Here is a 16,741-nt window from a genome sequence, read left to right on the forward strand (position 1 = left end):
TTTTCACACTAGAGAAACTGATACAGACTGAGACTGATCTAATGACTGCATGTTAAATGCTTCGCAGAAAACTTGTGTAGGTAATGAAGCTGTGAACTAATTAAAAATGATCTAAGGATGGAAAGATTTGGATTTCCTTGAGTTTGCGATGACCTGGATGACTGAGAACATACACAGACAGGAAAAATGATGTTTGAAAGCTATAATAAGATGGAGTCTGTTTGTAAACAACATGCAGCAGTCCAGTCTTAAGTGCTCAGTCAGAAACTCAACACTACTCCTTGATGACACGGGGATTGTTTACCATGGTAACATTTCAGCAGCGCCATAGCAACCTGTCACTGGTCAAGGCTCGGAGATGATCTGATGGATACTTGACCTCTTTATATCTGTGAGTCTGTCGTCTTCTTACATTTGTTGTGAAGATAGTTCCTTTATGACAGAAAGCATCTGTTTATGCATCAACAGTGTGAGTGATTTCTGTCATTTTTAACACATTATTAGCTTTTATAAGCAAGTTGCCAGTATACACTCTCTAAAAGAAGTGTAACTGGTCTAAGTGTTAAGTCTTTATTTTTCAACATTCTGGAAAACCCACTCATTTTCAAATGCACAGATCCTTGTTTTAACCACGCCTTTGCATGGTCAAAACAGCTGCTCCTGTGTTTTAAATGCTCAGTTTAAGAAACACTGGTCAAAAGAGATTTCACAAGTGTGAGACAGAGGATACTGCAACAATCCCAGTTTAGGGTTTCCTGGTATTGAACTTACTGAACGAAATACTGACCTGATAGGCAGTTTCATAAGCCACTTTAAAAGTACTGCCAATCCCACCAAAGAATACTTCCAGATTTCAAAATAAAGGTTTGTTTGGTTTCCATTTCTCTTGTTATTAGCAGTTAAAGAGCAGAATAATCCATGCTCGTTAAACTGAAGGAGAATCAATTACAGCACACATGAATAAATATTGAAAACTAAGCAATCCAACTTTGCTCCTGATGATAGTAATGAGACCCTCTGTTATCATCACAAGGTCCTTTCTTATAATTATAAGATCAGTAAGAGATAAGGTGTCTTTTGAGGCCTTTTTTAATTGATTGCAATTTCCACATAAAACCAAAAAGAAATGTAGGTTTATTCAGGCTTGTTTGTTTAGTGCTGCAGCACAGATGTGTTGCTTAGAATGGAAATAGGCCTGAGATTTGTGGGACAACGACAGGGTGGAGATTCTGGTATTTGATGGGGGACCACTAGAGAGATGTGGAGGTGTCGGGTAGCTCCTCACAGGAGCTCCGGAGAACCTGGTCAGAGCCGTGGGGTGGAGTGATGGCAGGAGGTGCACATTGTGTATATGTGTGTGGGGGTCATTAACAGGGCGAGGTCACGGCCTTTTGGGAGCAGATTATAGTAATGAGAGGGATAATGGAGCTGGTGTGTGTGTATTGATCTGAGATGGTCCAGAGGGATTCATAATGCGGTCTCTAAATCTGCCTAATGATGCGTCATACAGGGGGTCTGTGTATGTGTGTAGTGTGTCGATATTATAAAACAACACACACACACCCATCAACCAGTGTTGTAGATGTAAACAATATTCTGATGTATCAAACAGGCCACCTCCACATATACTGAAGCAGGTGTACAGACACGTGTTATCTGTTTATTTATATATATATCTCTGGGTTAATACTTTAAATTTAGGGCATGTGGAAGTCAGTTTCTGATCCATGCAGAATTTTAAGTGAAGATGTTCTTCAGTTTGTTCAGATACTTAATGTCAGCCACGATAACAAAGTGTGTTGTGATCAGCGTTCAAGTAAGGACAGTTAGCTGTTGGGCTGTTTGTCATCACTTGGTAAGTTGATTGTTGTTTTAATTAACGCATTCAGAGCTCATATTAAAATTTTAGTATTTTTAGAAAAATATTTGCAGTCTTCCAAATCTTATTGTCCAAAATGAAAAGTTATTTAACTTCTTGAGTACACATAAATAAACATACAAAACTGCTTCATCTATCAGAACACAGCTGCAGAGGAACGTGAAGTGGAACGCTCAGCTGGCTATGATGAAAGATAGTTCATAGACATTTTATAATCCAGAACTTTATGTAATCAGCAGCAGTAATTTTTCTATTTTATCTTTTTTGTTCACTAAAAGTGGCACATGAACACATTTTTTTTCTTTCATTTTTGACTTTTAAGGGCACTATATTGTGGACCAAAACACACAGTGGCATGTGGTGTAGTTGGAAATATTACCTACAGCCAAGGAGCTATGCTAGTAGCAGTGTAAAGCCGCCAGTGTATCCCACTGCAATGGTTGCTTCACATGCTGCCGGTAACGTTATCACACAGCCACTCCTGAAAAGCAGGTGTCACTACTCAGATATTTGTTAAATGCTAATAAACATGAAGTGCAACTGAGTCTCAATAAAGGAGACTCAAAGGATCAAAAACTCATGACTGTGAACCAGTTTGCCACCAACTGGTTTGCACATCTGGGCAAAATCTCTTAGTAATGCATGGAGTCGTTTTTGATCCTCTGAAAATGGGGGGACTCTGCATGAAAATCACTGTAATTACTGAAGTGTTAATGGAGCGCTTTTGAATTAAAGCTGTGTCTACTTCACATCTACATTGTTTTGTTTAAAATTCACTGTTGTGGTATTACTGTGCTAAGATGTATGGACCTAACTATCTTTCAGTCTGTTGAACAATAACTGGCTCATAGCCCATCACTAGTGTAGCTAACCAACCATTGCAGGGTTTCATTTTCTTTCAAAATCCAACCTATGATGCACCTGCTAAATGTGTGTGTGTGCATGTGTGCATGTTTTCAGGGTTCAGCAACCGTCCTACAAATCTGAAGGTCTTCATCAACCCTAGCAGCCACAAGAAGGAGGCCGTTCACATCTACAGAGACCACGTGGCTCCTCTATTCAAGATGGCTGACATCCGAACTGACATCACAGGTTAGTCCATCCAAGTGTTTATTTTTCTGCTCAGTAGAAACACTGAAAAATTATAATTATAAAAATATAAATAAATGTACGTATTTTTGTGTGTTTATTTTTAAATATAAAACTATGTGAGGCAGGGTTTTAACAACTTGATCTTTACTGACACCAGACATGATACTGAAATCTGTGTGCGCGCGTGTGTGTGGAGGGAGTCCAAAGGTCAGAGTTAATGGCAGCTTCTGGTCGCTAGGTAACCTGATATAGGGGGCGGAGCTTAGCCCATCTGTTGTGACAGAGGGAGACAGCCTCCTCTGCACTCCTCCCCTCATCTTCTCCATCTTTTTTCCTCTCCTTTCCTGTCTCCTCCTGTTTCCAATCATTTGCTCTTGTCTCATTTCCAGTCCTTCTCCTCTCTGCTGTTTTCTTGTTTTCTTTCCACCTGTCCTCTTTTCACCTTTCTGTTTTCCTCTCCTGCCTCATATCCTTGTGTCCTCTTTCCTTCTCATTTCCTATCTTCTTGTCTCATCACTTTTCCCATGTTTCCTTTTTCTCCTCCTTTTTTCTTGATTCCTCCTGTTTGCTTCTACTCTCCCCCTCTCAGCAGATGGTGTGATATCCGCTGTCCCACTTTTTTTTTTTGGCAGTCATCAAACACACACTTCATCTGACCACACATATGCACGAACACTTTATCTCTGTCCATCTCAATGTCTCTCCATCTGCTTACTTATTTTTTCCCCCTCTCTCTGTCTTTACCTGTCTTTCTCTCTCCAGTAACAGAGAGGAAGGGTCATGCTCTCTCAGTGATAAAGGAATGCAAACTGGATGAATATGATGGGTTAGTCATCTATATCTTTTTTGCTTTCAAAATCATTGCTTGGTTGGGATTCATCAGGATTTTTCCATTAAAAAATCCAGAGTAAGAAATTATTGTAAAAATAATTTACAGTTTAAATGTAGTTTTGTTATTATTCATCCATAGATGTTCAGTATCATAATATGTTGCTTTCTGAACCAATGTGTGACTGATTACAGACAGGTGGAGCCACCTTTAATTGTGCTGAAAGTAGTCAACGCACTTGAAGATGATCAGATGATCTGCTGTATCGTGTGTAGAGGTTTCTGTTTGTTAAGCTTAAAGCAATCCGCTGTCAGCACTGTGAGATCGATGAAACTGTCTGTAGCTTTTAAACTGGATGAGTCTAAAATATGCACTTGAAGGCAAGATAAATGATCTCAGGTCCAGGTTAAAAGAAAGCCAGCTGACGATCAGCTGGTCCCTATTCCTCAAGAGGACAGGTGATAGTGGAATCTTACAGTTGGAAATAGTTGACTGTTTAATGGTAAGTGCGTTGACATGAAAGTTACCATGTTTAAATTGTGACATCATCCTGCTGCTGAACTGAGGTGAACTGGATAATCAAATAGCAGTTTACTGTCAAAGGCGGACACTGAAACACACTGACCATGACTGATCTCACACACCTCATGCACACACACACACACACACACACACACACACACACACACACACACACACACACACACACACACACACACACACACACACACACACAGGTAAGATGATCAAATACCAAACATTAACTGTTCACTTTGTTGTTAAAGTTAAAATAACTTTTCATTCCAATGATAGAACAGCAGCTACAAGTACAGAAACAGCTATCAAATTCTCATCAGTCTTTTTCTGATGGTGTGTGTGTGTGCGTGTAAGCAGCTTTTGTGCTCAGCCCTCATAAAGCTTAATGTGCTTAGAGAAGATTAGCTCCGCGTTGCTAAGCTAGCTGCTGAGTGTGGGTAGGTGGTTGGGTGTGTGTGTGTGTGTGTGTGTGTGTGTGTGTGTGTGATTTGGTTGAAACCTACATTTGCCAATTAGGTTGGCTGTCACCGTGGCGACTACAGCTCCAGGTAATCCCATACTCAGGAAGAGGGGGAGGGGGCGGAGACTGTTCACCTCCCATTTACTGCAAATAAAGACTCGGAAGATGAACCTTCTCACTTTCTCACTTTTTTTTTATTACTTTTTTTCATTAATACTAACAAACAATAACTGCCTCCCACCCTACCCTAAAATAAAATACAACTTTTTTTTTCAAAAGCGATCAAAATATGAGTTTTATCTTTCGTGTGACTCTGTATGGGTCATTAGTAGAAATGTGACTGTAAATGATTCCCTCTCTGTCTCTTTGAGCTTACCATATGATAGACTGTCCAGAGTGTATCCTTTTTCTCACCCTGTGATTGTGAGTTCTTTCTTTTTTTTTTCTCTCCATCTGTTATGGTTAAAATATTGCTCGAAAGCATTTCACACCATGAGTTAAATATAATATATTTGTTTTAGTTTTATAGTCAACTTTATTCTAAACTTACGATTTTAACACTTAACTTAAGATTCTAAAACAAGACATGGATTATACTGCTGCCTGTTAGTGTGTAGACCTTTACAAAACCCCAGCAATCATAAATATTAAAGAGTTTATGAACTTTGGTGACTGTAGGAGAGCAATTCACTGGAGCTTTTCAAAATAAAACCCATCACAGTCATTCTGAAATCCAGTTTCTGTGTGTCTACTAGTTTAGTTGTAGTCTAATTCTAGTATCAAAACTTTGGTACTGATGTTTTTCTACTGAACAAGAAATGTTGAGAAATATTTGTGCTTAATTAAAATACAAACCTTTGCAGTGAAAATACAACCTAGAGTATTTATAAATATCCATTCACCATCCTTCGCTATTCATCTATAGTACTCAGCATCACACATTCAGGACCACCCTGCACAAACATTTTAGTTAGTGCCCAAAAACATTGAGGTTACTTACCCTGTTGTATTATAAAACAAATTGTCAATTTTACTAGAAAAGCCACATCCTCTGCTGGATGGTTTTCCTTTAAATCATCAGGAGTTTGAGATCTGTGAAATGTCTTCTAGGTGTATTATACTTTTTGTGGCTGTGAGTTTGTTAAGTCCGCTTGGGTCCAAATAATGTAAATGTTGTCATTAGGTGCCAAGATTGAGTCTGTGACAATTTTTTGTGACCATGCGTTTATGGAGACTTCACATTTCAATGAGCCAACAATGGATCAACACTTCAAGCAGACCTCAAAAGTGCTATAGAGGACTATAATGTCAATGAAGTCTGTGTCCTTGACTTAGTATAACCACCTCATTTAGCGTCACAATAAACCCTTATTTAGATTTGGATGATTGAGACTGACTTGTCTAAATGTCTACCTGTCCTCACACTAGTTTTTTTCCACCTGTCCATCAGGGTGGTGTGCGTCGGTGGAGATGGTTCAGTTGCAGAGTTGTGTCATGCTCTGGTCCTCAGAGCCCAGCTGGATGCAGATTCCCCAGAAAAACCAGTGAGAGCCACACTGCCACTGGGAATCATCCCAGCTGGTAAGCAAGGGCATTCTCATATAGAACCACTGCTTTAAGGTCTCATAAGGTTTGGTATGCTGGTATGCAAAAACACGACATGAAGTACTTTTATTAACGGTCTGTCTTCACATGTTTGCAGGTTCCACAGATGTGGTTTCCTGTTCTGTTCATGGAGTCAGAGATCCAGTCACTGCAGCCCTCCACATCGTCTTGGGTAAAGCTTACATGTTGTAGATCTGTTACATAGATTGGGGTTGGTTGGAATTGTCTTTAGTAAATCTATATTTGGATCACCTAATGTCGTCTATGCCTTTTTATAAATCAGTCCAAGATTTTACATTTTCAAGGACAAAAATCTGTTCTGTTTTAATATTAAATCTGTGGCAATCATAGCCAGGTTCTTTGTGTAACAGACTAATTTCCTTAAAGCATATCACACCAAAGCTCAGCTTTTGCTAAGCTTTGGTGTGATTGGCTGAATGTCAGTCCGGCAGCAGGGACAGTGTTTAAGAACAAACAAACATGCAGACAGACGGTGAGACTGGACTCTGGAGGGAGTGAACAGACAGATGTCTAACAACAGGGTCTGTTTCACTTGAAATCACTAAATCACAGGTTTACACTGCTCGCAGCAGCCCCGCCCCCTTTGTCTCTGACCACCACACTGTCAGGTAAACACGGTAACCAATCACCCAGCAGCAGGGCGGGCAGCTGTGTTTGATTGACAGCTTATCGTGTGATGATGTTTCATTGTCACTAATTAATACTGCAAGCTGAGTTTGTATGTGTGTGAGACAGATGGGAAAATTCAATAGCCCTAATGAGACTACTTCCTGAACAATAGAAAACTGTTAAAATTCCCAGGTAGGAAGCTGTTCCCACGGACACCAGGTGACTGCAGGTGAATTTTCCTGTCTTCATAACACTGAGGTGTGCTCATTCACAATCACATGATCTCCTTGCTGGACGTTAAACTACTAACAGGGGCGGAAGCATCAGTGCTGTTGCTACGGTTACCCGAGCCTGAGCATCCCTTGAAAATAGCGGCTTAACTGTTGACCTTTTATCAACTTATGTTTGGGAGTTGCAGCTGACACTGAAAATTTTCTGTATGTGAAATGGCCTTAGCTTGTTTATAGGTGTGTGTCAGACCTTTTGTATTTCTGGCTGTTTTTTTGTATCTAAAAAAGCATTTCAGCTGTAGAGATCTACAGGCGAAAACTACAACAAATGGCTGCAGGCTGCTATCCAACAAAATAAGCATCCAAAATTAAACTAATGTTTGGAAAAGCTGTTTTTAAAATTCATTGCTCTGTTTAACAGAGGCTGGAAAATCCTTCATAAGGGGGCCAATTCTGTCCTGATCTCTAAACATAAATATATAAAAGCATGACATGGAAGTCACCACCTTGACCACTTTACAATAATCTCATCAATGATCACCTTACCTGTTTAAAGCAGTTTGCCTCGTTCATTGTTGTACGAAAAACTACTTGCTCACAGAGTTTAAATTTTTTTCCAGAAGTTCAAAACCTGCTGAGTCTTTTCTAGCCTGGCTTGTTAGAAACCTTCACTGCAACAATGAGTGGGACAAAAATAGAGACAATTTTAGCAATATGTGAATTTCTCTTTTCTGATATAGGAAAAACCAAAGCAATGCAATAGCCTATACACTGAAACTTCAGCATACTGTATCTCTAGACTCACAAACAGATTCAATATGATATTGATTAATACTCAACGGTTGGCCCTCCTGGTGTTTGGAGGGGTATCTTTGTTGGCACCGTCATCATAGCAGTAACGAACAACCAGAAGGCAAGCTGGTCGAGGTTCAAATAGCAATTAGGATTAGCCAAGCTAGCTGTCTGGGAGTAACAACGACCTGATGTAACTCATATACAACAGTCTGAATAATTCGATTTTTAACATTTTGATGCCAGAAGTACAAGCAATACGGCCCATTTACAAGTGCATAAATGAAGCATGAAACTGGTACATGTAAACCCTGCTTTACAAAAATGTGAGTCTGCATTTTTACCTGCATTTATCCACAAACCAGTAATTTTTGTGCAGGTCATCTACTAATTAGTACTGGGCAGTGTAGAAATGTTGTAGAAAGTGTAGAAAGTTTTTTGTTTTGTTTTTTCATTATGAACACTCTGTTCACTTCAGGCACATTACAGTGATTTCTGCCTTGGCACAGAATGACTATAAATCTACCTTCATTAATGATTTACTCAAGAACTTGAACATTGGAAGTTATAAGAACTTCCACAAGTCCTGAAAAAGTCTCCAAGCTTTCTCCATGAGGATGTTTCACAGCGTCAACAAACTCAACTCACAAAGCAGATGCACTAACCAGCTCCTCAGACACTGAGTCGACTCCCTGCTCGCTGTTTGCTCACATGAACTCAATAAAATAAACAAATCATTCAACTCTTCTAGAGTTTTTAAATGTTAATAGAATGAATGTTTCAAATTCTGATGATAATAGTAATTAGAGTCATTTCACTGTGACATATTACATGACAGTAATAATTTGATTTCTATGCTATCAATCCAAAAAGCCCAGCAGCCTTCTCATACAGTGACATAACAACATCTCCACAGAGAGTTGGGGTATTTTCAAAGTATGTTTTAGAAAAGCTCGTTTCAAGAGGGGGGAAATTATGGTTTAATTCAATAAAAAACAAAGTTTAAAGTTACAGCCTTGGAGCTGAGCAGCAGCCCTAAATCCTCCTACTGGTGGTTTCATGTGTCCATTTTTAGCGGTGCCCTTAAAAACGAGATGCTGCATCTCAAGGGGCTATCCTTTAAATAAATTAAAATTCATTCATGTTGCAGTTGTGCAGCAGTCTGTTACAGGTGCCATTTTAGATATATGACTTCTGACGGATGTCTTTTGTCTCCTCCCTAAATCCTTGTGTGGGATAATTATTGGTTGATTTGCATTTATTTCAGCATTTTTTAAAAATGACTTGTGTGAGCATTTTACTGCTAACAGAAACAGTCATCCAGCTCATGTGATGCTAACACAACTTTCTAATAATCAGTTGGTTTACTGTTGAATTAACTCAGTCATTTTGGTGTTTTTACTTTCACTGATTATTATATTTGTACTTAATATATATAGGATATATTAGGTACAAATATTTTTTTTACATTCAACCACTTCATCCACTATATTTTTGAATAAGAGCTACCAATATGGTATGGAAATAAATCCTAAAGGTGGATTAGGAGCCAAACAGAAAGATAATGACTTTGTGATGTAAATGAATATTGGTTGGACCTTTTAAGAAGCGCCGCAGGTTTGATCTCGGTGACACACTGACCGTCTCAGCTTTAATCCTGCGCAACACACACTGACACACAAACACACTGACAACACGCCATATGGTGAGGAAATCAGATTCTGTCCAGAGAGACAGACAGGCAGTCAGACAGACAGGTGCGGAGACAGCAGTTCAGTTCAGTAGGTTACAGCAGGTATGTGGCCAGATGGCCCGCTTAGTGCGTGTGCCTTTGTGTGTATCCATCTAAAAGCTGGTGGAGCATCTCAGTAAAGGAGCTTGATGGAAAAATCTGGTTATTTTAAAAATTATTTTAGTTATTTCTATGGTTTGTGCTGCGTTCAAAGGCTGTAGAAAAATAAAACCGTAAGCAGTGTTTAGCGTGGAAGCCATTTTTTACCACATACATAAAAAGAATCTGAGGAAACGTTGATAATGTTTCCTCAGATTCATTTCAATCCTCTGAGTTATTAATCGGCTTCACACATTCTGTTAATTAGCCGTATTTTAGACTGTGTGTATTTGTATGTCTCATTTTGTATGGATAAAAACCACAAAATGTACAAACGCATAGTAAGGTTACAAAATTATTCATTTTCAGTGTGAAGGCTTGGAGCAAGAGTTGTGTGATGTCCTCTGAAGTGATGGAAACACAGCTGTGTGTGTGCTGCATCCTAACTGTTTCTAATGAATCGTTTAAAGGGTCTTCTCTCAGTGTGCTGGTGTCTCTCTGCCTGCAGGTCACCTGCAGCAGGTGGACATGTGCAGCTTCTCGTCTCATGGCCAGTTGGTGTGCTTCGGTTTCTCTGCCATGTTTGGCTTTGGCGGGCGGAGTTTAGCGAGGGCAGAAAAGAAGAGATGGATGCCATCGTCACGGCGGCGAGAGTATGCTCTGGTTAAGACGCTGGCTAGGCTGAGGTGACACACACACATATATAATTTTTACTTTTAAATGTAAATGTGCGTTCCTAAGGCCTCAGTCACACAGACATGACTGACTGACCTCAGTGACCCCATAGCAACCACTAGTCACTAAGGAAAACTGTATTCCATGACTGTTTGGTTGCTGGAGGTTGTTAGCTGTTGCTGAGTGAAACTGGTCACAGTGCTTGTGAAGCTTTTGATTGCTGGAAGGTTGCTGAGGTCACTCGTAGTATGTATGGATGACACTGATTTGTCTGCAAAAAAATTGTCTGTTTCCTATTAGCATCCCATTTTTATCATTTCGCTAAAGCTAGAGTCTGTGTCTTCCATGTGGCAATCTGATAGCAACACAAGTAATCACAAGGTGATTTTTGGTGCATCACTTTCTTTGCCACCATTTTCACATGCTTAAAGCAAGCATCCTCCAGCAACCACTCATCACTCATAAAATACATATTTTTCCTTAGTGACCGGAGGTTGCCAACGGGTTGCCAACTGGTCTCTAAGTGTGACTGAGGTCTAGCTAGGTCTAGGACTAGCTGGTTTCTTATTTCTTTTTTTCTCTGTCTCCCTCAGACCGGAGGACTGTCAGCTCTCCTTTTTATCAGCAAGGAAGTCAAACAGCAATTTGTTTGTACAGCGGTGAGAAACACGCGCACACACAAACACGCACATACGCTCTGTGATGTTGGATGGTACATCCAAAGTGTCTTCAGACCACCATAAAAAACAATATGCATTTGTTTAAACAGGTTACAAGCACTCAGAGGAGACTGTAATTGTTCCACATCAACAGTGTTTGTTAGTTTGCTGCGCTGTTACATTTACTCAGCAGCTGAACCAGAAAGGCAAACACACCACGTAACAGCTTGTCTACTACAGAGACTTGCAGCACAAATCTACCAGAAACAAACTCAACGCAAATTTATTAAGAACAGTGTGGAGGAGAGCCTGTTTGAGTCAAAGCTGTTGTTTTACCATGATTAGTTTAATAACTGGCTCTGTGTTTGATGATATTGGTCCGTTATATAAATTTTCTCTTCTGTCATGTTTGAAAAATTAACTTGATTTCTTGCTTCTCAGAGATAAGGACCAGGACCAAGACCAGGACCCAAAGTCCGGTAAAACCACTACTTCTCTATTAAAATGGACAAATCAGATTTTAATCGCTACCAGCTACTCTCTGTCTTACTTTTTCTTTCTTTGATTTGTGTGTACAGAGGGGGAGGAGTCCTGGGTGACCAATCAGGGCCTGTATCTGAGCATCAGCATCATGTCTATCCCTTGCCTGAGTCCACACGCACCTCAAGGACTAGCTCCAAACACCAGGTACACAGTGTACGAAGATTAGCTCGATCTTCTGCTCTTTGGCCTTGAATGCATCACAGTGCACGTTAATACATGATGATGTTTCTAATAATGCTAACAGTCTCCACCACTTCCTGTTTTTGACAGTTTGGCAAATGGCAGTGCAGCGCTGATTGCGGTCGGAAACACCTCCAGGTCCGAGTTTATTAAACACCTAAAGAGATACAGCAGCTCTACTGGACAGGTGAGAACACCTGCCAGAGGTGAAAATAACATGAATCAATTTATTCCATTCAAATCCTCACTAAAACCTTTAGCAGATCTTTTAAGGCTCAGGAACTGAACATTTGCAATCTAAAATCTAAAATATTCACAACTAAGGAATGTCGGAGTACGATAGCAACCTTTTTTTCTTTACAAACTCCCAGTTTACTCAAACAAATATCCATTTTTTTCTGTCTGGTGCAGTTAAAGTTCAAGTGTTTGCAATTTCTCATTGTGAAATTGCAAATGATTTATGGATTTCATCATCTACAGTACATATTACTATTAAAAGAATTTTTAAAAATGGGGCAAATCTTTGTACACAAGAAAATAAACTAAAAACACAGAAAAACCTGCAGAAATCAACACTTCCAAGACTGTTCTGAGTGGACATTGTGCGTCAGTTAAACTCTACTGTGCAAGAAAAGCAAAGACGACATGTTGATGTTATCATGATGGGCTTAGTTTAATTGCACAGAGCTGGTGCAGTGTGTAGATTATGGTGATGACAGCCTCAGCTGTTATATATGTTTCCACCCAGATGTTTTCTACCGAAGAGAGCAATTTATTGTCGTGGGAACTCACTCTTGACTTCAGGGTCACACAAGCACTTTGACTCGGGACAATTTTGTGATTGTGTTACAGTCGATTAATGGCTGTTGATTATACCACAATCCCTCAACGTTCACAACACCTAAAGACTCTAGAAGATGGGAAAGTAGGTCCCAGTTTTAAAAATACCGCAGTTTTCCTTGAAGTTAGTGAGTAGATTAGCCTGGTTCAGCATGACCTGGTCTGGGCAGAGAGACTGCACACTAACCCACTTACTAAATATACGGGCAGTGTGGTGTTCAGACTTGGAGTAAACAGGCTGTTTACTGACTGGCCTACATCCTGCTAGCGTCCGTCCTGACATCTCAGCAGAAAGCACAGCAAAAGTGGATGCTCAAGTGGAGCTGCCCACATGTGACCCTTACAGTTTATGTCCTACTGTGGACTTTAAACCTCTCCTGTCACTTGTGTGATGTAGAGTGTGTGAAAAACTGAATACACCTTTATTAATCTGATGATTTTATCAAAATAATTTTAAAGTTTCAGTGCTTTTTGGTGCAAATCCTCCTGTGTGTTGGTATTGAAGCAGCATTAAATTGAAGTGGAGCTGCAATTATACATTAAGCTGCTGGATATTTCCATGATCAATTAATCATATCCTTTGTTTGCTTTGATCTATTAAAAAAAGCTGAAAATGTAGGTCTCCCTCTTTAATGAGATGCAATAAATTCAAATTCATATGATCAAATAGACAAAATATTAGAAACTGCTAGAGGAAAATTTTAAGCCATCAATTAGGCGTAGTGGAGTTGTAAAATATTTCTCTCTACAATTCACAGTCTCGTGAAGTTAAATCAAGTGTGTATTTAAGGACAGTACTGGAATCCTCTGGGCTCTTGTTTTAAGATAGATGTTAATCTGTCCTATAAGAACGGCTTTACTTTATGAAAGCGCAAACCTGCAGGAGAGGACAGCAGACAGACAGACAGACAGACAGTGGGACAGTCAGCTGGTCTTTGCTGCCCCCTGTTGGAGCCTCACAGCAGAGGACAGTGGACCGGAAGAACCACAGACAGATCCTGCTGCTCTCTAACAAGCTGCTTAACGGAGATCTTAATGGCTCTTTCTGACCTCATCAGCTCAGCTTTAACACACACACACACACACACACACACACACACACACACACACACACACACACACACACACACACACAGACAAAGCTCTGACTGATTATCTGTGTGCAGTTCAACTTCTCCTTCGTGGAGACGCATGCTGTGTCAGCAGTGAAGATCCGCCCCTGCTCACTGATTGGCTGTTCTGAGGATGAGAGTGAAGAGGAGGGTGACTTGAAAACCACACCCTTCATCCACGCAGAAGGAACAACCTTCCCCTGGAACATCGACGGAGAGCTGGTGGAAATTGCTAATGAAGTGCTCATCAGGTGGGACGCTCACGCCTTCGTTATTAAAAATATATCCAGATAATACAATCATTACAGACAGAGGAATTACTCTGAATTGATTAATTCAAGCACTGATTATTGATGATCAAGGCACTATTTTTCCTTTTAGTTCAGATCAATAAAATACAGCAAGAAGAGGTAAATATAGAGGATAATAATAATGATAATTATTATTAATATTATTTTGGACAATGGCTGCTCTTTCATTTATTTTCAGTCCAGTCCTTGTACCTCATCCTTTTCAGAGGTATCTTGTTTTGTTTATTAAAACATTAACAGTGATTTATGAATCTTTCAAACATAAAAAGGGACCTAACACAAGGGCTGAACCCATGTTGTGTCTACACATAACAGACAACTTAGCACGAAATAATATTTTTGCACCAACATGATGATTGTCAAAGACATATTAGCCACAAACTTGGTATGATTGGAAGAGGATTAGGGAAACTGGAAAAAATGAGGCACTTTTTTTCCCCAGAATTCTGAAATTAAAGTCAGAATTCAGAAAAAAAAAGAAGAAAAAAAGACGAGCCTACTTTTTTTTTTTTTCCAGTCGTCCTAATCCTCTTCCGTAATCTCAGTATGATGTTCAGTGAGTTCTTAAAAGATTTGAGGAAACTGGACAAACGGAAGACAAAAGAAGAAGTGACCGGCCTAAAAAACAGATAACATGATCTGAAAGTCATGTTGAAATTCTTCGAAAGAAATGGAAAAATTTAGCAAAGACCTGAAAATGCATCCGATCCATCTGCTGCTCACTGAAGCCTCATTTGAAATGGTCTCAGTTTAAGTGTGGTTGTTAAGAAGCCATTCTTCGTGAATGGAAACGTGGCTGAGTTGTGCCAAATTACACAAGAACTGGATTAAAAATCAGTGACAATAGATATTATAGGGGGATGAATTCATATTTGAATATTTGGATCAAATTTTTTTTTGTGTGTGTGTGTGGAGCAGGTCAGGAGAGAGGTACAACAGTGAGTGTCAACAGCCATCACTAAAGCAGGTGGAGGCTCTGTCATGTTTTGGTGCTGCTTTTCATCCAGTAGTGCAAAAATTGATGAAATAATGAAGAAAAGTACCAGCAGATTTTGATCCACGATGCAATTGGTTTCATTTTTCACAGTACCAAGCGACTGACTGGTCTCCTTGTCCTGGAGCTCACACTGTGTTTGTTTTTTTACATTCTGTGACATTTACATCAATACCAATCAGGCCATGCTCCTGCAACCATAGCAACATGTCTGAGGTCCTTAATATCCACCTGACTGTGTGTCTGTGTTTCTGTATGTCTTTGTGGTGCATTCAGAGTCCACCCAAGACTCATCACTCTGTACGGCGAGGAGGTGGAAGAGGCCGAGTCATCTGTCTCCTGCAGCTGCATCTGAGAACAACAAGGGGGCGCTGATCTGTGTGACACTCACCACGGTAACCAAAATGACTCAACAGTGCTCTTTGTACAGACTCTGAACTCACAATTTGAAACTTTGGTCATCAGCCCATGATTTTAACGATATATTCATAGAGGAAAAATAAATAAAATAAAAAAGCTCCTTTACTTTAAAGCCGTATTAATTTTATATTCTTTTTATCAAAGTATAATGTGAATATTTTGTAATTTTTATTCATGTATCAGCTGCAGAACTGACCAATGCACATAAAAATGGTTTAATGTTTACAATTTACTACAGTTTCATTACCCATTTCTCTCAGATCATGCGACTTTAATTTCATATGTTGCTTTTTTACATCCAGTTTTTGTTTCTGTGGCAGAGAACAAACTTGTTTAATTTGTGTTCAAAATCCAGTTTATTTCACTTCCCAAAGGGTTCATGTTTGAATAAAGGTATTAATAGGTGACTTTTCTATCTGTGCAGACGATGGTGAAGCAAAAACAGACCTGATGTATGCATGTAGATTCTCATTTTGACTCAAATCATACTGCGACTGGAATAAAGTATAAAAATCAAGATGTTTAAATAGAAAATCCTTTATTTTAATAGAAAAGTGTTGCTAAAAGCAGTGAGACTCTCCAGTGCAGAACAACTTCACATAAGAACATCAAAGTCACTTATTAAAATATTAAAACACTCTGTGTGAATCTGTGAGGTGCATTTGTATTAAACACACACCAGAGTGGAGGGCAGCAGCTAAGTGAACAGTCTAAATGGAGACCGTTAACACAATGCTTTTTTTTTTTTTAATGTATTACTTGAACCAACAAGTTATCAGTTTAAAAAGCCCAGGTGTCAATTTTAGGAAGTATGACTGAGAAAACTGACCACATCAAACATGTTTACTTAGTGTTTGTGATGTGTTTGTTCAGAAGATCATTAGGCCTCCCACCTACCTCACACTGGTAGGAGTGGTTAACCTTAAATGTGCTTTATTTAAAATGCATCACGTTTATGTTTTTTTCCTCTCTTGTTTTATTTGTATTAATTTTAATTTAAAGAACTCCCACAGGACAAACTTTTTCATGGGCATCACATTGTGATTGTTACCACATTAAAAGAGCCTTCATGCCTCATTATGTTTGATTCTGTGTGTTTGACCCTCCTGGGCCCAAAAGGAG

At 39.4% G+C, this 16,741-nt stretch overlaps 1 protein-coding gene across 1 annotated transcript in view; it reads left to right on the plus strand.

Moving 5' to 3' along the window:
* cerkl (CERK like autophagy regulator) overlaps positions 1-16,114 on the plus strand; it is a 34,140-nt gene extending 18,026 nt beyond the window's left edge. Inside the window, exons 4-14 of the mRNA XM_085383713.1 lie at positions 2,840-2,971; positions 3,734-3,797; positions 6,248-6,378; positions 6,500-6,574; positions 10,394-10,571; positions 11,154-11,219; positions 11,661-11,698; positions 11,798-11,906; positions 12,033-12,129; positions 13,949-14,145; positions 15,476-16,114. Of these exons, the coding sequence (XP_085239839.1) occupies positions 2,840-2,971; positions 3,734-3,797; positions 6,248-6,378; positions 6,500-6,574; positions 10,394-10,571; positions 11,154-11,219; positions 11,661-11,698; positions 11,798-11,906; positions 12,033-12,129; positions 13,949-14,145; positions 15,476-15,554 (1,166 nt within the window). The 3' untranslated portion in view covers positions 15,555-16,114. The remainder of the gene's footprint in view (positions 1-2,839; positions 2,972-3,733; positions 3,798-6,247; positions 6,379-6,499; positions 6,575-10,393; positions 10,572-11,153; positions 11,220-11,660; positions 11,699-11,797; positions 11,907-12,032; positions 12,130-13,948; positions 14,146-15,475) is intronic.
* The last annotated feature ends 627 nt before the right edge of the window (positions 16,115-16,741 follow it).

The sequence above is a fragment of the Rhamphochromis longiceps genome, linkage group LG16, assembly GCF_057381845.1.
Source record: "Rhamphochromis longiceps isolate RC_006_pf linkage group LG16, R_longiceps_female_GT1.1, whole genome shotgun sequence".
Taxonomy (NCBI): Eukaryota; Metazoa; Chordata; class Actinopteri; order Cichliformes; family Cichlidae; genus Rhamphochromis; species Rhamphochromis longiceps.